The following is a 26,553-nucleotide window of genomic DNA, read 5'->3' as shown; positions in this document are numbered from 1 at the left end:
AGGACCGAAGTTATATATATCTCAGATTTTCTGTGACTTGCTTGCTTAGGACACACCTTTGACTTATTCTGTGTTCATGAATGTTTTTTTCGATGCAGAGGAAAACGTGTGTAGGAAGTGTAATATTGAGAACTGTATGAAATGCACCTCAGCCTCCATTTGCACAGAGTGTTCTGAGGGCACAAGGTAATATATTTTTATTAAATGTTTGAACCTACTGATATTTTATGAGGCAATGTAGCCATGTCACTTCACTGTAATGAAAGTTGACTGTTTCTCTCTCCGGTCCTTTCAGTCTTGTGGGCAACAGATGCCAGAAGAGTTGCGAGGTGGGCTATTACTACAGCAAGGCGGATGACTCATGTGAGCCCTGCCACCCAGCTTGTGCTACATGCAGAGGTGGACAAAGTACACAACTTCCTTACTTGTGTAATATGGTCAAATATTACTCCATTACAAGGAAACGTTGAAAAGACCAATTTTTACTTGAATAAAATACAGAAGAAGGCTACTTGTTTTTAAAATTAGGCGATTATCAAAATTCGAAAGTAAATGTCAATGCATTGTTTTATTATTGTTGCATTGTTACAGTACCTTATACCTCTGAAGCAACCTAGTGAAACCCACAAAACCTATAGAAATTAAACAACTGAATTGATAAAAAAGACTGCCATAATCATCTTATTACTTTTTATTTAACACTCCTACCACCCCCACAAAAGAAGTAGGCCTACACATCTACAGTATGTGTATATTCATGCACACATGAACATTTGAAACAAGTAGTCTGTAAATACTTGGGGTGTAATGGTTCTCTGTAAAAAAAAACAACAACATAACGTTCTCCACCCTAGGTTCGGGACGCACTTGCACCGCAGTAGATCTCAAAACTGATGGCACATTTAAGATCTGGTTTGTTGAAAATAACAACACCTAAAACAGACAGGTCCACTGTCGATAAATTTACTTGCTGGCTTCCCAAATAATGCATTACAACAGCGATAATCCCAAAAAAAAAAAAAAAAAAAAAAGTGAACAAAACTGTTACTCATTGTAAACTCTGTTAAATGCGAGTGCCAAATGCTCGAACATGACCAGTCATTTACGCTAGTCATCACCACCCGGGAGTCGGGCCCTTATTAACTGCACACATTACTATTGTGTTTAAAACTAAACTCATTTAAGCTTTGCCAATGTATTCATTGATCAACATCATTGTCTTAAAGGATTCTCATTTAGGATTAGTTCCAAATTATGATATACTGTAAATATTATTAGCAATCAGCATTGCTTTAGCATCTTGTAATTATGGAACTCTAGGGCATCATAAGATTTTATCTCTTGAAATTATTTATTTTAAATATTACACTCTAATACTCTTATAATCAAACAAGGGTAAAAAAAAAAAATGTTTATAATATCCAAAATTGAAGATCAAATTCCAACGGCAATCCAGCAATCTTTTGACATGGACGTTTTGTGTTTTTAACTGATGTGTTTTTTGTTTTTTTTTTCATGTCTTTGTGCAGCTGCAGGTCTAGAGTTATGTAATCGCTGTGCTGAAGGCTACCTGATGGAGAACTGGAGATGTGTGTCCTCATGCAGTCAAGGTTACTACGCTGTACAACCAAACTCTGACAGCACAGACACTCAGAGCACCTGTGAGAGGTTTGTGTGTGTGTGTGTGCTGCAACCGCTCCTCTCTTCAACATTTCCCATCATCTCTTACCACTCGTTTGATTCTGTATGTATGTTCAGGTGTGATGTGAGCTGTCTGGCCTGTGTCGGGCCGGGTAAAGGAAACTGCAGTGAGTGTGTAGATGGACACACACTTCAGGGTGGCGTGTGTGTTCTCAGCCATAACTGTGTTGATGGTAAGTTCTGGGTCTTGCAACCTGTTGATGCAAAGTACTGTGAAGTTGTTGTAACATTTCAGATATAATTGCAATGAATTTATTTTTGTGTTTAAAGGGGAATATCAGGACGAGAGTGGACAGTGTCAGTCATGTGATGTGTCCTGTCATAAATGTAAAGGTCCAAAGAGTGAGGACTGTCTCAGCTGCTCCAACACACAGTAAGAATAACTTTTTCAACAGTTATTTAGCTGCTGAAAAGACACCTGTGCTGGTCCCAAGCATGGGATGCTGCTGGCGAGGCTTTTAAAAATCGGCATATCAGAATATTTTTTCAAGGATTTTGTGACTGTCAGGGTTATGTTCTTATGTTATAGTTCAGTTTCTGTTTGGCTGTTTTCCTTTGACCCAGTTTCCCCATGTTACATTGATTGTTAGTGGTTGTAATGTACATTCTTAGTACATTTTTTTTCTGTTTGGTGTGTTGAGTGTTATATTAAAAGTCTGCTTGAGTATCTTGTTCAACGTGTGCTTAATTACAGCCATCTGTAAGTGATAGTGATATTGAAGACTCGATTAATGGCTGCTGAAAATTTAGCTTTTTCCACCACAGGAATAAATTACATTTAGAATGTATTCAAATATAAAATTGTTATTTTAAATTGCAACAACATTTTACAACATTTCAGTTTTTGCTGTTTTTTTTTAATCAAATAAATGTGCCATTGGTGAGCATAAGAGACTTCTTTAATTATTATTCCACATAATTATTACAAACATTTATTTATTTATTGGTGAAGTTTTTTAAATCTTTCAAAAGTAAAGAATGAATATATGAAGAGTTCAGATGCAAAAGCCTCTAAATGCCATTTGAAATTTTCTTCTTTAATGATGATTTTTATCAAGCTTGTATATTTAAGTTCAGTAATTTCACTTAAATAACAATTAATAGGTAATTATCATTGCCATTTAAGTGAAATTACTGAACTTAAATATACAAGCTTGATAAAAATGATCATTCTAGAAGAAAATTTCAAATGGCACTTAGAGGCTTTTGCATCTGAACTCTTCATATGCTGTTATTGTTACTTGTACAGGAGATATTCACAATCAGGGCCTGAAATTAGCTTTTTCGGCCACCGGATTTATGTAATTTTTAAATCCACCTGCCACAGAGACTTTTTACCAGCCACTTTTTTTTTTGTCTCATATTTTGCCTCAGCCAAAAAATGGCTGGTAAAAAGAACAATATTGTGAAATTTATATAAAGGTGGAAAAAAAAACGGGAATTTCACAATATTGTTCTTTCACTTGGAAGAATACACTGTCAAGTGCTGTCAAGTAATAATAATAACTCTAAGAACATACATTTTAAAAAAATCTTTTTATTCATTGATTTTGACACTCATACAACGTATATAGTATAGGCTATATAGTATACTCAACAGATAGACCTACCGCAGCTCGGATGTAAACAAATCATGATGGCTGATTTAGTCACGTAGACAGATCCTGACAGCTTTTAGTTACAGCATTCAGGAACCGTTAACTATGAACTAAATTAATATTGTTATTACTAGTAAAGTTACCGGGTACCGGATATTTTCTCACTGGTTCCCAACTCCCAACATGCACAGTTGCGCAAGCATACACATCTGTGCAACTGTCATAACGCAGGCTACGTCAGCGTTACATTATCTCATCCCATCTCACCAACAGTTTAATACTCGCACATCCAAACGTAGTCGGAAAAGGGCCTCGTCTTCTTTCTGATCGCATGAACATTCAGAAACAACAGTCGCTGTCATAAATCAGCCGCTCACGAACCTTGGCATTGCCGCCAATTGTCCACTTTGCATTAAAATGTCTTCTTTTACTTTTCTTTTTCTCATCCTTATCTTTTTGTTGGTTGTTTGTTTCAGCTGGCCTCTTTACGCCAGTAATGAGCCACCACATTTTAGCTAAAGTCAAACGCAATGGCGGACTTAGTTGAAATGTAAAAATCCTAATGAATCACTCAATTCTCATTGGCTACCTGCCAATGTGGCAGGTAGATTGACAGTGTTACCCGCCAATAGAAATATTCACCCGCATTTGGCAGGTGGTCGGGTATTAATTTCAGGCCCTGTTCACAATATATAAAAGTTAATTGTAAAAAGTGATTTGCTGGGTCACAGGAGGCGAGAATGGTCATGCAGTCAGTTACCAGTACAAACAAAAGTCATTTTCTAATAATGTACATTTCCTCTGTCCCGCTCTTGTAGATGGCTGGATGAGGGACGTTGTGTGGTCAGCTGCTCAAATGGGAAGTATCCGTCCAGTGGACAGTGCCACCTCTGTGACCACACCTGTGCCCAGTGCCTTGATGCTGGTCCTGCTAACTGTACCAGCTGTGATACAGGTCAAGATTCATTTCTCATCTTAGTCTAAATTGCTGCTGTTCCAATAACTCAACTAAAAAAATGGCCTTCATAATACACTCTGACATTTGCTGTTCAGACTTAAGCAAATTAAATCAAAGATATACAATTGGTTTAATAGTCCAGTGTGACTGTTTCAAATCTTGATAATTCAAACTGATAATTTACCTTTAGCTTGGAAGATAAAAAAAAATACTTTCTATCACGATCGAAACTCCACAATTTCATTCATAGCTTTAAGACACAAAAATGAAAATGGGAGAAACAACATCATGATGACCTCACTGTTTTGTTTTTTTTGATGGGTGGTGAGAGACTGGCAACAAGTTTATGATGTTTTAAGTGACACAATGATCTGCAGTATTTGCTGCAAATACACAAATGTGAAAATATGTATGACCAATTCTTTTTTCATCTGTCTCCATTTACAGTATGTGTCCCTGTGTGTATAAATGTGTGTATGTGCTTGTATTATGTGTGCTGTAGATAAGTTTGGGATGGACCGGCACCTGTATAATGGCGAGTGTGTGGATGCGTGTCCTCAGACTCATTTCCACACAAAGTTGAAGGCATGTGAGCCATGTCCTTCACACTGCAAACTCTGCTCCTCAGCCACACACTGCATCAGGTGTGATGACTCCTTCTACCTCAATGATGGTCTCTGTAATAAACTGGGGTGTGGTGAAGGTATGGCTTATTGTACAGTTTTGTTAAAACAAAGAAAAAAACATTAGAAACATTTAGCACAATGTCCAATCTGTTATATATACACACATATATATATATATATATATATATATATATATATATATATATATATATATATATATATATATATATATATATATAAAATGAAAATTACACTTTTAATTTCGGGGTGAATTTTCACTTTCAGGACAGACTTTCGATCAATGCAGTTAATTAGTTTGTGTGTGTGTTTTAGGGGAGGTTGAAGACCCAGAATATGATGACTGCATGTCATGTGAAGAGGGATGTAATAAGTGTGTTCTCTGTAAGTTCAGGATTTTTTTTACTATAGCATTTAATCACTCTAGTATTATACAATGTAAACCCTAATGCTCACAATAATTGTTTGGTTTGAGTAGAGCAAACTTAAATTAAAGAAATTAGTTCAATCAAATTAACTTTTATGAGTATTTAGAACTTTCTTAAGAGTTCACAACACTGACACATTTTAAGCAAACTGAATTGTTTAATTGTTTTGAGTTTTGTGTACATTTTTCTTTTAAATTAGAAAAACTAACATTTTTAGGTTTGGATTTCTATTTTCCAGCAGACAAAAAGGAGAGTAAATGCTAAAATTAAGTGTTGTATAATGTTTTTGTGCAAGATTAATGTTAGTGTTTACAGTTAGCCTATGCTATGCTAACTTATAATCCCAAGCTATATGTTACCCGACAGATAGCCGATATGTTAACTGTTCTAGATTGCCATACTCGTTCAGCAATTGCTATGCCATGCTAGCATTTACTGAATTAGCTAGTTAAAGCTAGCAAAGTTTCACCTTCTAAAAATAGATTACATGATCATTTTAAATAAAAATGTACTGTATGAATTAGCTTACTCAAATATTTCTTGTTAAGAGCAATTAAAATATATGAGTACAAAATGAAAATCGGCCAGTTCTGCTCACTGAAACTTAGCATTTCCTAAAAGTTTTGTGTAACTAATAACTTTTGGGAGTTATGCCATTGCCAACTTATTTGGGTTTACAGCGAAGAATTTAGTGATCAATATGACTATATTAGTATGATCATACTTGGGATTAGTTTTCTGTTGGAGCACGTGGCTCATTAGTGTTTGTTTGTTTGTCATGTGCTCCAGAGTGTCAACAAAAAGTCTTTAGTAAAAAATGTTTTTTTTTTAAGAACATAATTGACGGATACAACAAATTGTTTTGACTTCACATTCCACCGTGAACTACAATAGTGAAGTGGATCAAAAAAGTTAATCAAAGTTATCTTAAGACAAGAACGGGTGTTGTTCAAAATTCATGTATAACTTTGCTGAGAGGTTTTGATCCACTTCAAATGTTGACTATATTCAGTTGACCAGACAGATGTTTCTGAATAATTTACAGTTCGTTCACTTTGCAGATAATCCCAAACACTGTCTGTCCTGCATTGATGGATATTACAAGTAAGTAACATGATGTAACAGAACTACTGTATCTGCTGGCTTGTATGTGTGTTCTTGTGAAAGATAGAATGGAAGGTTCTTTTACAGATGTGTGCTGCTCTGAGATGTGACTGAAATGCTCTGTGTATGTTGCACAGGTTTGAGGATGGCTGCTATAAGATCTGTCCTGCTAAGACATACACAGTGGAGGAGACCATGAGCTGTGTGTCCTGTGAACATGATTGTGTCAGCTGTGATGAAGATGAGTGCCACTGGTGTGAAGCTGACCTCTTCCTGTCAGGTTAGACTTAAAATGATTTGCAGTATACATTTTATCAGTTCATGCATTTCCTTGGAATCAAACGTCTTCAAGATCGAATCAAAGGTTATTGACAAGTTGAATGTACCCTACAGATGGGAAGTGTGTGCAGGAATGTCCCGATGGTTTCTATGGTGATGAAGATTCTCAGGAGTGCGAGGAATGTCAATCAGACTGCAGTTCATGTAGTGGGCCGGAGGCCAGTGACTGTGACAGCTGCGTTGATGGACTGACGCTTGATAATGGAGCTTGTGTGTCTGAACAGGATGTCTGCCCTCCTCAAATGTACCTCACTGGTGAGAGCAACACTCCAGAGAGGAAACATCTATTATTTAGAGACTTCTCATTCATAGCTCCAAAGACTGAATTTTAGTCGCATGGCATAGTCCAGATAATTTGGTCTTGGAAGAATTTGAGTTCATACTGAATTCCATCCATCTATCCATTCAATTGCCAAACCGCTTGTCCTAGAGTTGCAGACTGTGGCGAGCAGGAAGAGGCCGAGGGACTTGAGAGAACGGTGCAAGTGTCTCACAGGTGTCATTCATTATCACTCACACCACATCGTTATCTCGCGTCCCTTGGCCTCGCACTGCTCGCCACACAGTCATATTGGAATATTCCTTTTGAAATCCACTGTAAAAAGGAAGACTTTGGATTTTATACAAACCCTTGAGAAGAAAAAAGTACACTTTAGCATACTTTTAGTTAACACAGTCTCATCCCAAAAAGTCATATAACTGACGTCTCGGGACGTCTTTTGACCATACGTCAATATCCGCTTTTTTAGGGCCCCCTTAAACGTCGGTAGATGGCGATCCCGGGCCTTCATACAACTGACGCTTTACCTTTAACGTCAGTTAGGTGACGGGTTAGGTTTAGGGTTAGGTCTGGGGTAGAGTTAGGATCCCATAACCTCATCTACCGACGTTTAAGGGGGCCCTAAAAAGGCGAATATTGATGTATGGTGAAAAGACGTCCCAAAACGTCAGTTATATGACGTCTTGGGATGAGACCGGGTTGTTTTAGTATGTAATAATAATACATATACATTTATATTAAATGCCATTAGTTGAATTTGAGAGTGATTTTGACCCACTTAAAAAAAGACTTAGGCCCTGTTTACACGAGAACGCTCGCGGGTGAAAACGTAAAAAATTTTATCGGATGTGCCTTTCGTTTACACGGCAACGGTGTTTTTGAGGCTCAAAAATGCAAAAAAGTGAAACCACCCTCCAGAGTGGAAATCTTAAAAATGCTCCACCGCCGCGTTCCTGTGTAAACGGTAAAAACACAAAAGTCTGCTTGACGGTGAAAGTCGTACGCAGGCGCGTGGACTTGGTGTTGTTGTAGTATGCACTCCTAGCCGCCTGAAGTGCATACTACATTGAATTTCACACACTTCTGCGTCTCCATTTGCACGCGGATTTCCCACACAAAACGCTCGTCTAAACGCAGAATAAAAAAAGATGACGCAACGCCACTTTTGCGTTTTCTCTTCAGAATCGTTTCCGTGTAAACAAAGCCTTAAGTATCTTTATATGTAGTATGTACCAGTAATTTAATTTGAATATATTTTGTCTTTGAAATATAGCTAAAGTGTACAGTTGAATGTACTGACAAGCATATAATTTCATGTAATTTCTAGTTAAACTTGTAAATCATTTGTTTTAAAAATATTCGTAATTAGACATTTGTTTTGAATATGTTGAAATTTAGTACATATAAAATATATTACGTTTAACTGTAATATAAAATATCACCCTATAGTTAAAATTATAATCAAATTATATGTGCTTTAGTAGGCTATATTTGTCAACAACTCAAAATAAGGGTGCTTCTTTAAAGATTTAAAAGTTTATTTTAAAATTTTTAATGTACTTTTTGAATGTAGTAACTTTTATGTATGATGTATTTAAAATTGTACGTATGTGTGTAAAGAAACATAAAGGTCATAAAAGTGTTCTCTCTTAAAGTACACTTACTTCTCTCTTAAAGTACACTTACTTAAAATTAAGCAGATTTCCTTTTCACAAGGGACAGTTCAGTTATACAATTTTTGCTGGTTATAACTGCTCTTGTCTTTCAGATGATGGGGAATGTGAGGCCTGTCACTCTTCTTGCGAATCCTGCTTTGGGAGAATGAAGACTCAATGCAGCACATGTGTCAAAGGTACAATATGTGTAACTCAATGAAAAATATGATGGATGGAATACTCTTTGGTTGGATGCATGAAGGCTTGGATGAATGTGACGTGAATGTGACAGACGCTATGTGTGTTTTAGGTCTATATCTGACTGCAGATCAGATGTGTGTGGCACGATGCCCGACGGGCAGATTTGGCAGCAAGGAAAGTGGGAACTGCGAGAATTGTCCACAAGGTTGTGCCCAGTGCCAGGACGAGCAGCTCTGCACACGCTGCCAGTCAGCACGTAAAAGCCCTCTTTATTTGCAGGCTGGCCAATGTGTGCGCAAGTGCACTAGGTTAGAACCATTTACAGACACTTACAGTACGTAATGCAGATGTGAAAAGAATACCTGAAAACCATATGAGTAAAGTAGGTACTTCGGAATTGTACTTGTACTGAATGTAGGCTCAATGTCCAAGAGACATACCAGTGGAAAACAAGGGTTTCACTTTATTTCAATGGTCCCTTTAACACATTCTGTTGACTATAAATAATTCAGCCGCTACATATCTATGAACTCTTATTAGAGTATTAGTAGAATATCAGTAGACTGGTAGGGTTAGGGTTAGAATAAGTTGACAAGTAGTCGCAAAGTTACTTGTAGAATATCTGTTTGAGGACCATCAAAATAAAGAGTTTGCAGATATTAAAGTCGGCATGAAATCAAATTTGACAAATCTTATTTTTATATGTAATACTGTAGTGTTCATTATAAATTCTTTATCTGTGCACTTCATTATTTTTTTAAATTCATGTACCCTTATAATCTTTAATCAAAGACGTTACCCTTCCCTCCTCCATCGAAACGACCTCTCTTCTATTTCTGTCACGTGGAATGGTGAAAGGGTGCGGCCAGAGCCGATGAGGGTGCGGCTATCGGTGCACCACCTCTCAGAGAATCGCATTAAAATCTGTCTCCATTTTGTTTGCAACGCCCAACCTCCAACGATCCAATCAATTCCCGAAGGCCGAAATTAAGCCCTGCCCTACATTTTTTTTTTAAATTTCAGAAGCCGTTTCACTCGGATATACAGGGGTTGGACAATGAAACTGAAACACCTGGTCTTACAACACAATAATTTGTTAGAATGGTAAGGGCCTCATTTTGCATCCAAATACAGCACCAATTGACAGATAGAAGTCCTTCACAGTGACCAGAGGGATTATGAGCCGTTCCTCTTCCAGAACAGTGTCCAGGTCACTATATGATGCTGGTGGACTCGCTCCACCAAAACACCTCAATAATATTCAGATCTGGTGACTGTGCAGACCATGGGAGATGTTCAACATCACTTTCATCTTCATCAAACCCTTCTGTCACAAGTCTTGTTGTGTGTGTTGGTGCATGATCATGCTGATACACGGTTTGAGCATCAGGTGCTCATGATCCTCCAGAAGGGTTTGGTAGTCCTCGGCAGTGTCGTGTCCATCAAATACAATCAGGATTGTCATGATATTGGAGCTCAAACCATCACTGATCCACCCGTGCTTCACTCTGAAGATTGGCCACCAGGCATATAGATGTGAAACCTCCAACATTGGCCAGTGTTTCAGTTTCATTGTCCAACCCCTGTACGTCACAACAAGGAAAAAATGACAATATCAACTTCCGTTCGACTGTAAGCAGACAGTCTACTGATACTGTAATTAGTTGATATGTAGTTGTAAAGTTAATCATAGTCAACAGAATGTTCAAAAGGGACCATCAAAATAAAGTGTTACCAAAATTTCAATAAAATGAGTAAGTGTAACACGTTAGTCAAAACAATTACGTTATTTATAACAATAAAACTCATCTTTGATCAACAAAATTACATATTTTTAATGTTTCCTTGAAAAAAATGCCATGCCTTAAAATAGCGTGAATGTAAATTTACACCCTTTGAATCATATAGTATATGCTGTTCTATAAATGTGCAAACCAGCCCTGCCTACACGTTGACACATCAGCGATTTCAAACCGCGTTTTTGAGACTGTCTTTGGTTCACAGCAGTTTTAAAGAGAAAATACTCAGCGATGGTGTTGACTTCCACATGGCACATGGTTTGTCTTAAACAAGGCTTGATTTTCACTACAAGGGTACTTTAAAACTACAAACAAATTTACTCTCATATAAGAATGTCACATATCCAATTTTTGAGTTGTTGACAGACTACAGTATGTAGTAGCTATATTGTGTGTGTGTGTGTATATATATATATATATTATCAAATGATGTCTGTAATTGTGTGTTCAGAGGCTACCCTGTGGGTCAGGTGTGTAAGAGCTGTACATCTGGTTGTACGTCCTGTGAGAAGAATGCATCACATTGTCTGAGCTGTGAAGAGACGCTGCTACTACACAAACATGAGTGTGTGGAGAGCTGTCCGTCTGGACACACGTTGAGGAACAGGGAGTGTGTGCAGTGTCCAGAGAGCTGTGTTATTTGCTCTGAGGACAGCTGTACAGGTAAGACTGAAATCTTTTACAAATATAAATGTTGTATGTTTTCATGAACTAATGAGTTTGATGTAGCTACACACTGGCTGAGCCAAGAGGCCTTTCTGCTGTGTATGCTTGGGTTTCCTCCAGGTGGTCTCGTTTCCCCTATCAAAAAAATATGTATAGGTGAATTTGAGACGCTAAATTGTCTGTAGTGTTTGTAAATTGTAATTGTGTGTTAATCCCAAGTCATGTAATAGGGAGGGTTGGGGAAAGACCTAGCTTCCTTCCCTGGAAAATTCATGGACAGTCTCTATGGCGAGATAGTAAGATATGGCCCATAGAATCATCAAGAGTCGGATATGACTAAAAAATTGTTAATGAATGAGTAGTGTAGCACATTTTGACCTGTGCAACCAGATTTAAACCTGGCTATATGATGCCTTCTGCTTGTTAGCAAAGCATTATCTGAACTTCTAAATAACAGACAAAAATAATTGAAGAGATAATTGAAAAGATTGTAGTAATTGTTGTGTCCTTTTAAATAAACACTAAAAACTGAGATGAAAAATTCACTTAAGTAAGAAATTTACTTTTGATACGGTTAAAAAATGTTCAGCGATATTTCCCCAAAAAAGTTTTGCCTTGCTAGCATGTTTGGAAATGTTTATACCATTACAACTAGCCGTGTTCCCATCTACAGTATATCTCAGTTTATCTTTCATTTGTCTGTCCTCTAACTCTAGAGTGTAAGGAAGACTTCTTCCTGCATCAGGGCCAGTGTATAGTGGCGTGTCCTGATGGATTTTTTGAGGACATGGATCAAGGCGTTTGTAAACGTTGCCACACGGATTGTTTGTTATGTGATGGACCTGAATCGACCAACTGTAATGCATGTTTTGAACGTGACAGCACACTGCACAACGGAGCATGTCTTGCCCCCTGTCCCTCACATACTTACAGAGAAAGCAGGTCCAGAGAGTGCATGGGTGAGACTACATTACTTTCCTTGCTGTTGGAACACTGTAAAAAATGAATGTAATATAAACAGACTAAAAATCACACAGTAAAAACCTCTTAATTAGTTAACAGAACAGTAAGTGCCTGTACCAAATGCGGTGAATAAACTGTAAAATAGCTAGTGGGACATTTCTTGTAATTTTACATTAAAATTTTTTTATTTTACTGTAAATCTTAGTTAAATCCATAAAACCTAAAATGTTGCTATATATATATATATATATATATATATATATATATATTAACACTTGTTTTTGCCCTAAAGTTTCATGAGCTGAAAGATCTAAGACTTTTTCTACAGTATGTACACAAAAGGCCTATTTCTCTCAAATAGTGTTCTCAAATCTGTCTAAATCTGTGTCAGTAAAGGCAGGCATACACTGTGCGATGTCTGTGCGATTTCAGCAAGGTACCTGCTCACACTCAACGAGTAAATCGCATGCGATGCAAAGCCAAAGTTCAGGATTTATGTGCTCACACTGTACGGTCCGATCGTCGAGCTGCGACTTCACTGCTCACACTATACGTGTAAAATCTGCGATAACCCCCTGGACTGCCCCTATAGACGTGTATGTATCCAGAGATATTGTCAAAACAAGCATCTGCTATCCATATCAAGATGATTTAGCATTTTCAGTTTATGCATTTAATTATTATAAGGATTATTGTATTATACAGTAATTATTAGGGGAGGCCTATAGGCTAATTTTATTATTAAATTGATCCGCTATTGTAATTAATTTGCCGCGCAATATTTTCACAACACATAACCAACGTGCTGTGAGGATAATAAAATATTACATAATCTTACTCCTCATTAAAAATTGTCTAAAACATTTAGGTCGATTATAGGCATATAAAATAACAGTCTATAATATCTCCAAACATTGCCATAATTATCATCAATGAAAATTAAAAACAGGTTTATTTCAAAAACATTGTTTAACAAATTAATAGAAGAGGTGTTACATCGCAGGTGGCTTGGAAGACGTGGGTAATATTATCCATTTTGCAACACGAACTGGAGGTAAGCAACAGTAATTTGTAGCTAGTCTGAACCACAGAACTTAAAGCTCTCCCTCTTCGTTTTTATTTTAATTTTATTTTTGCTGCAGATGAAATGGTTAAACTTCTGTTTTCATGCAGGTGCAGTGAGGGAAAAAACACTGAATTTACAGACTGATCTCATGAAGTAGCGTGTGTATGCCACGCCAATTCGTATTTCCATTTTTGGCGTGCTATCAAGACGCATAATCGCCTTTCAGCGTGTTTATGAACGCCGTTGACTTAACGTTATATAAATATATGACTTACCTCAACCCCGTCCCTAAACCTAACCGTCACTGGGGTTAATGGCATTTATGACTGTTCTCTTACCATCCTAGGTAAAAAAAAGATATGATTTACCTCAACCCCATCCCTAAACTTAACCGTCACTGGGGTTAATGGCATTTATGACCGGAGATTTGACTGCGTGTACAGACACGCGGAATGACGCGGATGTTAATGGCGTAGACATACACGCATACACGCGGATACACGCGGATAGCTCAAAATGCGTAGAGATAACACGCCACCTGACTCGAAAGTGGCGTGTATGTTTACTCAAAAGTCATGTCATGTTGGCAATCGGTTCGTAGCGTTGCTTCAACTGTGCGATATAGTCACGAGGAGCGACCAAAATTTATGACATGCCAGAAATTCATCCGACCATCCGATTGTCGATCGTGAGAGGTCAATCGCCTCTCGTTTCTCCCTGTACACTGCACGAACACTGCACGACGAACGACGCACGACAAAGCTGAAAATTGGCCCGACACGAAAAAGAGTCGCACGAGTCAGAATTCGGCTCAAAATTTGACGAAAATCGCACAGTGTATGCCCGCCTTAAGCACTTCTCCTTTGCTGAGATAATCCATCCACCTCACAGGTGTGGCATATCAAGATGCTGCTTAGACATCATGATTATTGCCAACGCATTCTCACCCCAAGGCGTCACCTTTGACCATGCTTCAATATTTGACGTTTTAGGCGCCCTTTAGCGTCACTTACATGACGCTATCCTACGGCGTCATCTAACTGACGCTAAAGGAAAGCGTCTGTTAGAGGACGCGGTTAGGTTTAGGTGTGGGGTGGGGGTAGGGTACACGCGATCCTAGGGCGTCATCTTACTGACGCTAAAGGGCGCCTAAAGCGTCAGATATTGAAGCATGTCCAAATGCTTCCCAAGGCGTCAGTTAAGTGACGCCTTGGGGGTGAGAATGGGCTGTTATTGCACAGGTGTGCCTTAGGCTGACCACAATAAAAGGCCACTCTAAAATGTGCAGTTTTATCACACAGCACAATGTCACAGATGTAGCAAGTTTTGAGGGAGCGTGCAATTGGTATGCTGACTGCAGTAATGTCCACCAGAGCAGTTGCCCATGAATTGAATGTTCATTTCTCTACCATAAGCCGTCTCCAGGAGTTTCAGAGAATTTGACAGTACATCCAACCAGCCTCACAACCGCAGACCACGTGTAACCACACCAGCCCAGGACCTCCACATCCAGCATCTTCACCTCCGAGATCGTCTGAGACCAGACACCCGGACAGCTGCTGCAACAATCGGTTTGCATAACCAAACAATTTCTGCACAAACTGTCAGAAACCGTCTCAGGGAAGCTCATCTGCATGCTCGTCGTCCTCATCGAGGTCTCGACCTGACAGCATTTCGTTGTTGTAACCGACTTGAGTGGTTAAATGCTTAATTCGATGGCGTCTGGCACTTCGGAGAGGTGTTCTCTTCATGGATGAATCCTGGTTTTTACTGTACAGGGCAGATTGCAGACAGTGTGTATGGCGTTGTGTGGGTGAGCGGTTTGCTGATGTCAACGTTGTGGATCAAGTGGCCCATGGTGGTGTTGGGGTTATGGTATGGGCAGGCGTATGTTATGGACAACGAACACAGGTGCATTTTATTGCTGGCGTTTTGAATGCACAGAGATACCGTGACGAGATCCTGAGGCCCATTGTTGTGCCATTCATCCACGACCGTCACCTCATGTTGCAGAAAGATAGTGCAAGGATCTGTACACAATTCCTGGAAGCTGAAAACATCTCAGTTCTTGCATGGCCAGCAAACTCACCCAACATGTCACCCATTGAGCATGTTTGGAATGCTCTGGATCCGTGTATACGACACCGTGTTCCAGTTCCTGCCAATATCCAGCAACTTCGCACAGCCATTGAAGAGGAGTGGACCAACATTCCACAAGCCATAATCAACATCCTGATCAAATATATGAGATATGAGGCAAATGATGGTCACACCAGATACTGACTGGTTTTCGGACCCCACAATAGAGTAAAACTGCACATTTTAGAGTGGCCTTTTATTTATTTATTTTATTTATTTATTTATTTGATATGGACATAACAACAGCATTGGACAAACCAGATACCTTGTTTGCAGTGTTATAACACTGCAAACTTGCTAATTTGCAACACTTGTCCATAGGAGACAACACGTCACCAATCACAACACAAAAAAAATACAGTAGTTACAAAGATTAGCAATACAATCTATTGTGGCCAGCCTAAGGCACACCTGTGTAATAATCATCGTCTAATCAGCATTTGATTTGATTTACTTTATTAATCCCCGAGGGAAAAATTATATGTCACAGCAGAACAAAATACAATAAATAAATAACTATCAACATACACAGCAACAAGAAGTCTTGTTTTCAAACATCAATTTTTCAAAGCATTATGACTATGATTATATCCCAGACAGCAAACCGACATTGAATCAACGTGGAAACGACTTCTCTCATGACATTGAAACAACGTTGATTTTGCTCATCGAATTAACGTTGAACCAACGTCAGACGCGGCATTCTTCAAAGCTAAATGAAAATCGAAAATTGGTTTGCTTTCATAACGTTGAAACAACGCGTTGATTTCAAGTTGATTTTCCATTAGTTTTGACGCGTCTGACGTTGGTTCAACGTTAATTCGATGAGCAAAACAATGTCAGATCAACGTTGTTTCGATGTCATATTTCCACGTTGATTTAATGTCAGTTTGCTATCTGGGATACGACCATCATCTGTATCATTTTATATAACACTGATTATAAAATCTAATTGCATTTGGGAAAAAATACTTTTTAAAACGCTCTTTGTAGCCGCATGGATAAATTAATCTTGAGCTGTTAGTACTCACAAGCATCTTGATATGACACACCTGTGAGGTGGATGGATTATCTCGGCAAAGGAGAAGTGCTCACTAACACAGATTTAGACAGATTTGTGATCAATATTTGAGAGAAATAGGCCTTTTTTGTACATAGAAAAAAAAGTCTTTGATCTTTAAGTTCAGCTCATGAAAAATGGGGGAAAAAACAAAACTGTTGCGTTCATAATTTTGACCAGTGTATTACAGAAAATTAAAAAACTGAACAGCCCTTTCAACAGTTCACAGTGTATTAACTAATGTTAACAAATTCAACTTTTGCTTTTATTAATTTATTATTAATATTGAAATTCTCATTAACTAAGATTAATAAATGCTGTAGAAGTATTGTTCTTTCTTAGTCCATGTTAACAAATCAAAACTTATTGTGAAGTGTTACCAAAATGGGAACCACAAACAATTCAATTGAATTAAAGTTAAATTACAATTTAGTTGATTGTTCTATAAATGATGATATTTTTAATGACCATAACTAGGTCACATGATGTTGATGAAAGGTCTTTGCCTCTGTTCTGCAGCCTGTGACAGTTCCTGTCTAACCTGTTCTGGACCTCACGACACATCCTGCACTAGCTGCTTTGAGGGCGTGACGATGGATACCCACGGGCGCTGCACCACACCCACCGACTGCCCCTCACACCACTACAGCAACCAGGATGGAGAATGTCACTTGTGTCACAAATATTGCCATGAGTGCACTGGCCCACATCAGGACAATTGCCTCAGCTGCAACCAGAACCACTATCTACTCAGTGAGTTCATGCAATTGAGGCATGGTATGGTACTCTCTTGATTCGCAAAGTGGAAGATGACTTCAGTGCAAAGAAATCGGAGAAATGGAGAAAGTTGTACCAGAGGGGCAATGAGTAGTCCCTTATATTTTGAAATCAAATGCATTTTCTATATCTTCTGAGTCAGTTTAGAGTTCTAGGTCCATTCTTGAGGCAGCAATTTTTCCCCAAAAAAATTTAAATGTTGTCATCATTTACTCACCCTCAAGTTGTTCCAAACCTGTATGCATTTTGTTCTTCTGCTGAACACAAAAGAAGATATTTTGAAGAATATGGGTCACCAACCATTTGATGGACCCCATTAACTTCCATAGTATAGAGAAAAATACAATAGAAATCAATGGGAGTCATTGAATTTAATTGTTTATTTTATATTAGATAATATAACTTATTGTTTTAAAACAATAACATAATACAGTTTTTGTCAGCAATTGCATGCAAATGCATTTGCTATTTAAACAACGTGGTGCAGGATGTGAAAATGGTAACTGCGGCAGGGTGAAACTAGCAAAAGAAACTTGACGTGCTTGGCGCTGCATTGCACCGGGTGTATGATAGGGCCCTTGGAGTTTATTGACAGTTTTTGATTTTATATTTCACAAAGAAACTCACATTATTGTTGACATGCTGTATTTTGATATTTATAAATGAATATATTACAGAATTCCTGCTGTCCAAATATTCCAGCCCATTCTCACCCCCAAGGCGTCACCTAACTGACGCCTTGGGAAGCATTTGGACATGCTTCAATATCTGACGCTTTAGGCGCCCTTTAGCGTCAGTTAGATGACGCCCTAGGATCGCGTGTACCCTACCCCCACCCCACACCTAAACCTAACCGCGTCCTCTAACAGACGCTTTCCTTTAGCGTAATTAGATGACGCCGTAGGATCGCGTCATGTAAGTGACGCTAAAGGGCGCCTAAAACGTCAAATATTGAAGCATGGTCAAAGGTGACGCCTTGGGGTGAGAATGCGTTGAATATTCAGCATCTTGAAAATACAAGTGTACTAAAATATCAAATTTAGACATTTTTAACTTAGATTCAAGCATGTTTGTTTGCATAGAATCAGCTGAATGTGTGCAGTTAAATCCACAGGTTCAAATTACATTTCATAAGTAGTAAACAAAGATTCCACTTAATCCACAGATGGCAGCTGTGTGAATGTGTGTCCGGATGAATTCTTCAGAGGGGAAACACAGCGATGTGAACCCTGTCATCCTAACTGCCTTGATTGCATGGGGCGGCACAGTCACGAGTGCCTGAGCTGCAGAGATCACCTTTACAGAGACGTCAAAGAATGTGTGGACACATGCCGCTCTGGGTAACTACAATACTGAATACCTATGTTGGTTTATAAACAGTAGTGAAAAAAAATTACTGATAGATTACCAGAAGTTTTTCATGTAGTTTCTTGTTGTGTTTTATAAGCCTGGTTTCACAGACAGGGCTTAGATTAAGCCAGAATTAGGCCTTAGTTTATTAGGACAACTAAGTTGTCTTTATAAACATGCCTTTAAAAAAAAAACTCACTGGTGTGCATCTTTTGATAAAACAATGGCACTGACAGTCCATTTCATTAAAATTCTTCCAGTTACTATGCCTCAGCTGGCTCTAGGACATGTGAGCGGTGTGATGAGAGCTGTGGAGAGTGTCTTCAGGCTGGAGCCGAGGGGTGTATGAGCTGTAAAGAGGGTATGCTGTTTATCAGAAAACAGGGACGCTGTGTGTACTCCTGTCCTGATGAATACTACCACGACACTCACCACAAAACATGTGAGGCATGCCACCCCACCTGCAGAACATGCACAGGTATGGAACAGCTTACAGATATGACAAACTAATCAATTCCACAGGCCCTTCGGAAAATAAATGCACTTAATTGTACTGAAATTATAGACCTATACCTTTGTGAAGTATTTTTTTCTTTTTTACTAATCAAATAAGTACTTAAGTGAGTACACTTTCATGACCTTCTTAGCAGGTCTTATTAAATAATGTATATTAGATAATATTAGATATATTAGATAATGTCTTATTAAAAGTTTTCACTCAAAAAGTAATTTTTAAATCATAGTTTAAAACTCTTTTCCCATTCTTTAAAACTGCAGTCCGGCGTTTTTCCTCTTTGTCGCCATCTCTGTTTGAAATCTGCAATTGCAGTCATTCGCGGAATTATCAACTTTACGCAAGTTGTACTTCAACACCCTCGACATGGCACAGCGTGGATGAACACAATATTTCAGGAGATTGTGAGGCTGTCAGTCACAGCGCGCCGATGTGGATACTGGCATTCCGAATCACAGATTATTCTTTTTGGAAGTATGACCTACATAACAATTTTCACTGGAAAATGTCATCTGAACTAGTAAGAAACATCCACTTTTGTTCTGGTTCTGAAATTGCAGTAAATCGCACTGATCAATTCTTACAATCGCTTATAAGTTATCATATCACGCTAAAGCATGCAAATTATATTTGTTCTCAAATTGTTAATGTTAACAATGTTAGGATTGCGTGACTACATGTAATGTCCTTCCGATATGTATCCTTGTTTTCGCATGGGTGCTGTTGCAGTCTCTTTTTTTCTGTAGCCACTCCAAAGTCCGAATGAAGTCTTATGCATTTTACAGCGGGTGAATCTGTTGTCACTGGTTATTGTCGTTTGAACGTTTCTGGATCCGCCATCAAATTGATAAATTTAATTAAATCAAGTGCTGTGAGAAAAGGCCATAATCTCCACCTCCAACATCCTCACACGCAATATAGCTACTAGCCGAGACTCTTCCTTTATGTGTACAGATGTGACGTAATGATGCAATAACATGCTCAAATCTCCCGCGGAAATCCACCAGTACCACTGGAATTAAAAACATTATGACAAGCTTACCACTTTGAATCGAGCTAAGGCAAGCAGATTGTATTACCTTAAATATGTACTTTGGATCATTTCAATTTAAAAAAAGCTACGGACTGCAGCTTTAAAGAAGTACACATATTTTAGTGTGCTGGCTAACATACTCCGGCACTTTTAATTTTAACTGTAGTGTGTTATTCAACATTACATATCTTAAATGTATCATAAATATAGCCTAAATGCACTAAATTGCAACTTCATTATTACAAAATAATATAATACATAATTATGTAATTGCATAATTATGTATAATAAATACATAATTATGTCATTGCATTTATATATGTTCTTAAGTCCTACTTATGTCAAAAATCACTCTAAACTCTAAATTTCAACTAATTGCCTTTAATATAAATTTAAACTAAAACAGTTTCATTTAATTGCGATTATCATGCCTCCTGTATTACGCCAGTTTGTGAGCACAGCACCAAATGCTCTCAGATCTACAAAGGACTGCAGCAAGAGGTGACTGCATTGTCCCGTTGAGGAAGAGTGCACTTGGTCAAACAGCTTTTTCAGTAAGGGCTACTCGTGAATGGAACCTCATTCCAACTCACATTAGGAATTTTAAAACATATGTTTCTTTGAAACATAACTTAAAGAAATGATTAATATAGTCAGGACTGTTTACATTACACTTGACATTAAATCTTGCTGCTGCCCTGTCTTCCTTGTCCTGCCTTTTTCTTTGTTTGTTTGTTTGCTTGCTTGTTTGTGCCTCTTGTGCTATGCCAATACGGTTGGCTGGATTATTGTGTTCTCTTGTGTTTAGATAGGTGAAACCTTTGTTTTGGTTATTGTTCCAGCTATATATATATATATATATATATATATATATATATACCATTTTGCAAGATGTAAAAAACACTGGTCCAGAAACACTTCCTGTTTCAGTTTGTAACTGTTTTCTTTATTGCACATTTAAAGAAAACATCTTAAAGATGTTTGTTAAACTGTTTTGATTCAGTTTTATATGTTCTTTTGGTTGTATTTTATCCCAGCTTTTATGTAGTGTTAAAAAACTGAAACAGGAAGTGCTTCTGGACCAGTGTTGTTTACATCTTGCAAAATGATCTATATATATATATATATATATAATTTAGGTGTGAAATATCAAGATCTGTCCAGGGACAGCAGATGTAAAATAGCCTATTGGCTAATTCTGGCACACTGTACATTTAATTATGTATCATTAGTGTGCATTGTCCCTGTTAAATAAACCTGAAATAAAAATAAATAAATGCATTTTTATCAGTAACAGACTTAATGCAAACTGAATATTATTTTCATAATAAAATTATGCCTCACACCAAACTCACAGACTGAAAGCAAAAAGAGCAATGTTTTGAAATCAACACAGATCCACAATGTTTCTTTCTTCAACTTGTGAGTGGCATATGCGCATGGATATGAGAAAGTTTTAACAAAACAAAAAAAATACATTTCACATGAAATTCTATATTTAACCGTGAATAATTCCATAATTTGAACCTATCCTTTCGATTGACAGGCAAAAGTGTTGAGGATTGTGAGTCATGTCACGCAGGTTATGCACTCACACAGGGTGCTTGCGAGTCGCCCTGCATCACAGGACAATACGCTAAGTCTGAGGTAAACTTCTGTTCCTGTGCAGTCTGACACGCATTCTACTTTATTATGTTTATGAATGTGTTCACCTGACTTGTGATCTCTCTGCAGGAGCAGGGCTATAACTGTGAATCATGTGATGAATCCTGTTTGGAATGTAAAGGTCCTGGGCATTATAACTGCACCATCTGTCCGGCACAGTTGATCCTGACAGCAGAGGGGCGCTGTCTGCCCTGCTGCACCAACACAGAACAGGAAGACACAGCCCCAGTTCAGCAAGAGTGCTGTAACTGTACTGAAACTAGAGGTAGCCTATTTGGACTTGTGTCCATTTCACAAGTGCCATTTCAAAATATTACTTGTACTAACAGGTTGATCAGTGACATAAAACAACAACAACAAAGGCTTGTAGGAAATATGTGCCTCAACCTAATTTTTGCAAAACTCCAAAATCCTTATTCATATCACTGCAGTTTTCAGCTAAAATGCTAGTGGCAGTAAAAGACCAACAACTTTTATTCCTTTTCATACAAATTATGATTACAGGGGCATATTATTGACTAATAAAGATTATAAATGGTTTTATTCATTTTCATACAAATTATGATTACAGGGGCAAATTATTGACTAATAAAGATTATAAATGATAAAAATTATAAATGATTATACATTTTCATTTTCAGTTCCTTGCACAATTACCTAAAATAATTTTTACCATAGTGCATCATTTATAAACTAATACATTTTGATATTTGCATAACTTGATCAGCTCCATATGCATGGCTTAACTGAAATAGTAAACTAGCTCACCCGGCACACCGCTATACATAAATATGAGTTGTGTAAAATACGATAAAAAGACCTATGATAAAAAAAAGTCTCAACAAAAGAAATCAAAGTCTTGTTGAAGCAAGCTAAAATCGTTATAGAGGGTATGCGCGTGACATCACCTTCGGCCGCAGTGCCTGGCAAAAACACTGAGCGGCTGTATTTGTTTTCAGCGTGAAGGCCGCGAAAAACAAACACAACACATATAAAGTGGGAAAGAGCTTTGCGATTGACTGTACAACTAGATTTGACAAAAAATCAGAGGTATATTTTTACAAACTGCTATAGAAAGAGGAGCAATTGGATCACTGCAATTCACAGAAACAACTGGACTCCAGTCACCGAAAGGCTGATTTGCATTTATCATTTTGTGTCAATATGTTGAATTTAGGTGTAAAACCATACTCATATATTTTGTATTGTTATATATATTAACATCTCATCAATTGAATATTTATCATTGCATATTCTGCATTATTGGATGTTTTTTAATAAACACTGACCAAAAAAAAAACTGTAAAGTTTTAGGGTTGGATGATATGATGATATATTTATATATATATATATATATATATATGCTATAACACTGATATAAGTGATCACCCGGATTTAGACCTTTCTATATTGTATTTATATAAAGCGTTCACAGGCAAATTTGCTTTATGTTTAGGTCTATATTGCTTTTATTTCCCCGGTGTCAAAATCAGGCAAACTTAAATGTCAGGCAACACGATTCCTGGCTGCATGTCAATATCCATGGATCACTGGATCTTTAGTAAGTTGTAAGGAACACTATTGAGTGCAACATTTAGTTTCAATTGATAAAATTGTTCTTTTTAGTCACATTTTCGCAGTTTTCCCAATTAAATCCAGTCACGCAGCAGATCTTTTGCCACTCAGTCAGGCTGAAGGGGGTTGTTCCGGCGGGAAAGTGATGTCAATGCATTCCCTCTATAGTTGCTTCAGCTAACATGTTTTTTCTTTTTTCCTCACGTTTGCTTTTGTTAAAATGATCGGTTAGGTTAGGTTAAGGGTAGGGTTTAGTGTAGGTGGTACATTATTTTTAAATGTGATAGAGCATTAACTCTTTAACGCCATTCACTGGACATTACATTTCCACTTCCACGATACGTAACAATCAATGTAATAAAATCCTGCCAGATATTGATCGCTTTGAAAGTGCAGCAAAACATGCAGGAAGTAACATAATGTTTTGTAGAAATGTCATTAGTTATGTTTTTCCAATGAACCTGGGATGGAATTTTCATTCCATCCCAAAATGGAGGGTGAAATCTTTCTTTAATACTAAAATAGTAACTTAAATATAGTTTGTATCTCTTGGTTTATTTGTTGTGTCAGACGTTAAAACCAATCTTTTATCTCTGTTTAAGGTGAGTGTGTCCTTAGATTTCGAAACCATGAGGAAGAAGAGTACACAGGAAACCTGCCACTCTTTATCACCACCTCTATCCTGCTTGTTTTTGCCTCAATCTCCGTAATCATCCTCATTAAGCGTTCTCTTTCCAAACGACCCATGCCAAAGACCCCTATCCCACGTGGGTATGAAAAACTGGGCCATGGTGGCGGCAAAGACGGCTTCTACACATCATCATCAACCTCTGCCTACGGAGGTCAAGCAAGCTCTAGTTCTGGACTTTTCCGCGAGTCACAGCTAGTGGATCTTGGAGATCAGAAGGGGACTCGGGATGATGACGATGAAGATGATGAAGATGAAGATATTGTGTACATGGGGCAGGACGGCACTGTTTATCGCAAATTCAGATACGGGCAACTGGGAGACGAGCAGGAAGATGAGTTAGAATATGACGATGAGAGCTACAACTACCGATAACACCTTCATCTGTTTTAACAAAACTGAAAATTTACTGAAAATTGTCACTTAGCATGCAAAAGCAACGTTGTGTTTGAAAATTATATTTAAAAAATTCTGAAGAGTTCTGCAAAACTCATATGTGAACTCATATGTGAATAGTAATATATTGTTTAGGATGACATAATGGCAATCATAAATTGTAGTTTAAAGCCCCCCTTTAGTCAATACTTTTATCCCTTAAAACTCATATTTGATCACCAAAATTACATATTTACTGTAAAAGTTTTTTTTTTCCTTTAAAGAATGGCTGATGCCATAAAATAGCTTGAATGTAACTTTACACCCTTGCCTCATTAAATATATGCGGTTCTATGAATATGCAAATTAGACCCGCCTCCACTCACTCACACCAGCTCAGAGATCCACTCGTTGACGATCACACGTGATTGGTAACAAGGTAGTTTGTGACATTAGAAACACTTTGGCTTTGGTTCACTGCAGCGACTTGAATTTGAATTTGTCCATGCCCAGACAGCAAACTGACATTGAATCAACGTGGAAACGATGTCTCTCGTGACATTGAAACAACGTTGATTTTGCTCATCGAATTAACGTTGAACCAACGTCAGACGCGGCATTCTTCAAAGCTAAATGAAAATCGAATATTGGTTTGCTTTCATAACGTTGAAACAACGCGTTGATTTCAAGTTGATTTTCCGTTAGTTTTGAAAGAATGACACGTCTGACGTTGGTTCAACGTTAATTCGATGAGCAAAACAATGTCAGATCAACGTTGTTTCGATGTCATATTTCCACGTTGATTCAATGTCAGGTTGCTATCTGGGTGGTTTGTCTTAGCCACATCAAAAACACCACATAGACATAAACAACATTAAACACTTGGTTTTCGCCACAGGGGGACTTTAAAGGGTTAGTTCACCCAAAAATGAAAATTCTGTCAGTATTTACTCACCCTCATGTTGTTCCAACCCCGTAAGACCTTCGTTCATCTTCGGAACACAAATTAAGATATATAAGATATTAAGATCGCTCCTGCATACAGTCCATAGGCTTCTTGAGGGACTGGCTCTTGCCGTCCCCGAAAAGTCATAAAAGACATCGTTAAAATAGTCCAAGTGACTACAGGGGCTCAATCTTAAGTTTATCAAACGACGAGAACACTTTTGTGCGCAAAAAAACAACAAAAATAACGACTTTATTTCAACTATTCGTTTATTTCTCCCTCTGCGCGAGTCAGGTTACTAGTTTAATAGCGTATAAGCTTCTGTTATTGTACGTCACACGCATCACACACACATGACCAGCGTCGGCCAATAGTGAGCCTACGTGTGACGTAGCTCTACGCAATCACACTACGTTAACGGACTACAGGCTTATGGAGAAGGAAGTGAATAGTTGAAATAAAGTCGTTATTTTTGTTGTTTTTTTTGCGCACAAAAGTGTTCTCGTCGTTTGATAAACTTAAGATTGAGCCCCTGTAGTCACTTGGACTATTTTAACGATGTCTTTAATGACTTTTCGGGGACAGCAAGAGCCAGTCCCTCAAGAAGCCTATGGACTGTATGCAGGAGCGATTTTAATATCCTAAATATCTTAATTTGTGTTCCGAAGATGAACGAAGGTCTTACGGGGTTGGAACAACATGAGGGTGAGTAAATACTGACAGAATTTTCATTTTTGGGTGAACTAACCCTTTAAGGTGTAATGCTGTAGTTGGTCCTTTCAGCTCCTTGTCTTGTTTGACCTTCATTTTTCATCTTATATGAAGACAGCTGAATGTTGTTCTCTTTTCTAGTACTTTTGCTAGTAGCAGGAGTACAAATTAGCTGTTTGTTTGTTTGTTTGTTTGTTTGTTTGTTTGTTTGTTTTTTCCCACTGATAACTTTGTCTTTTGGTCATTTTTTGTAGTGAAAGTGTGTCAACTGTACATTTTAATAAAAGTATAACAATGTTAAGTGTTAATTTCCTACAT

At 37.8% G+C, this 26,553-nt stretch overlaps 1 protein-coding gene across 1 annotated transcript in view; it reads left to right on the top strand.

The window, feature by feature from the left end:
* The window catches only part of pcsk5a (proprotein convertase subtilisin/kexin type 5a), a 46,415-nt gene extending 20,771 nt beyond the window's left edge, over positions 1 to 25,644 (top strand). Inside the window, exons 17-37 of the mRNA XM_039662407.2 lie at positions 99 to 186; positions 296 to 399; positions 1,530 to 1,668; positions 1,759 to 1,874; positions 1,972 to 2,074; positions 4,118 to 4,254; positions 4,760 to 4,960; positions 5,217 to 5,285; positions 6,391 to 6,433; positions 6,571 to 6,713; positions 6,827 to 7,027; positions 8,821 to 8,904; positions 9,018 to 9,216; positions 11,159 to 11,370; positions 12,090 to 12,332; positions 17,121 to 17,354; positions 18,544 to 18,718; positions 18,989 to 19,206; positions 21,822 to 21,922; positions 22,010 to 22,205; positions 24,118 to 25,644. Of these exons, the coding sequence (XP_039518341.2) occupies positions 99 to 186; positions 296 to 399; positions 1,530 to 1,668; positions 1,759 to 1,874; positions 1,972 to 2,074; positions 4,118 to 4,254; positions 4,760 to 4,960; positions 5,217 to 5,285; positions 6,391 to 6,433; positions 6,571 to 6,713; positions 6,827 to 7,027; positions 8,821 to 8,904; positions 9,018 to 9,216; positions 11,159 to 11,370; positions 12,090 to 12,332; positions 17,121 to 17,354; positions 18,544 to 18,718; positions 18,989 to 19,206; positions 21,822 to 21,922; positions 22,010 to 22,205; positions 24,118 to 24,578 (3,467 nt within the window). The 3' untranslated portion in view covers positions 24,579 to 25,644. The remainder of the gene's footprint in view (positions 1 to 98; positions 187 to 295; positions 400 to 1,529; positions 1,669 to 1,758; positions 1,875 to 1,971; positions 2,075 to 4,117; positions 4,255 to 4,759; positions 4,961 to 5,216; positions 5,286 to 6,390; positions 6,434 to 6,570; positions 6,714 to 6,826; positions 7,028 to 8,820; positions 8,905 to 9,017; positions 9,217 to 11,158; positions 11,371 to 12,089; positions 12,333 to 17,120; positions 17,355 to 18,543; positions 18,719 to 18,988; positions 19,207 to 21,821; positions 21,923 to 22,009; positions 22,206 to 24,117) is intronic.
* The last annotated feature ends 909 nt before the right edge of the window (positions 25,645 to 26,553 follow it).

The sequence above is a fragment of the Pimephales promelas genome, chromosome 4, assembly GCF_988280905.1.
Source record: "Pimephales promelas chromosome 4, fPimPro1.hap1.1, whole genome shotgun sequence".
NCBI lineage: Eukaryota > Metazoa > Chordata > Actinopteri > Cypriniformes > Leuciscidae > Pimephales > Pimephales promelas.
The sequence above is the reverse complement of the archived record's forward strand: the minus strand, read 5'-3'. Positions and strand labels throughout refer to the sequence as shown.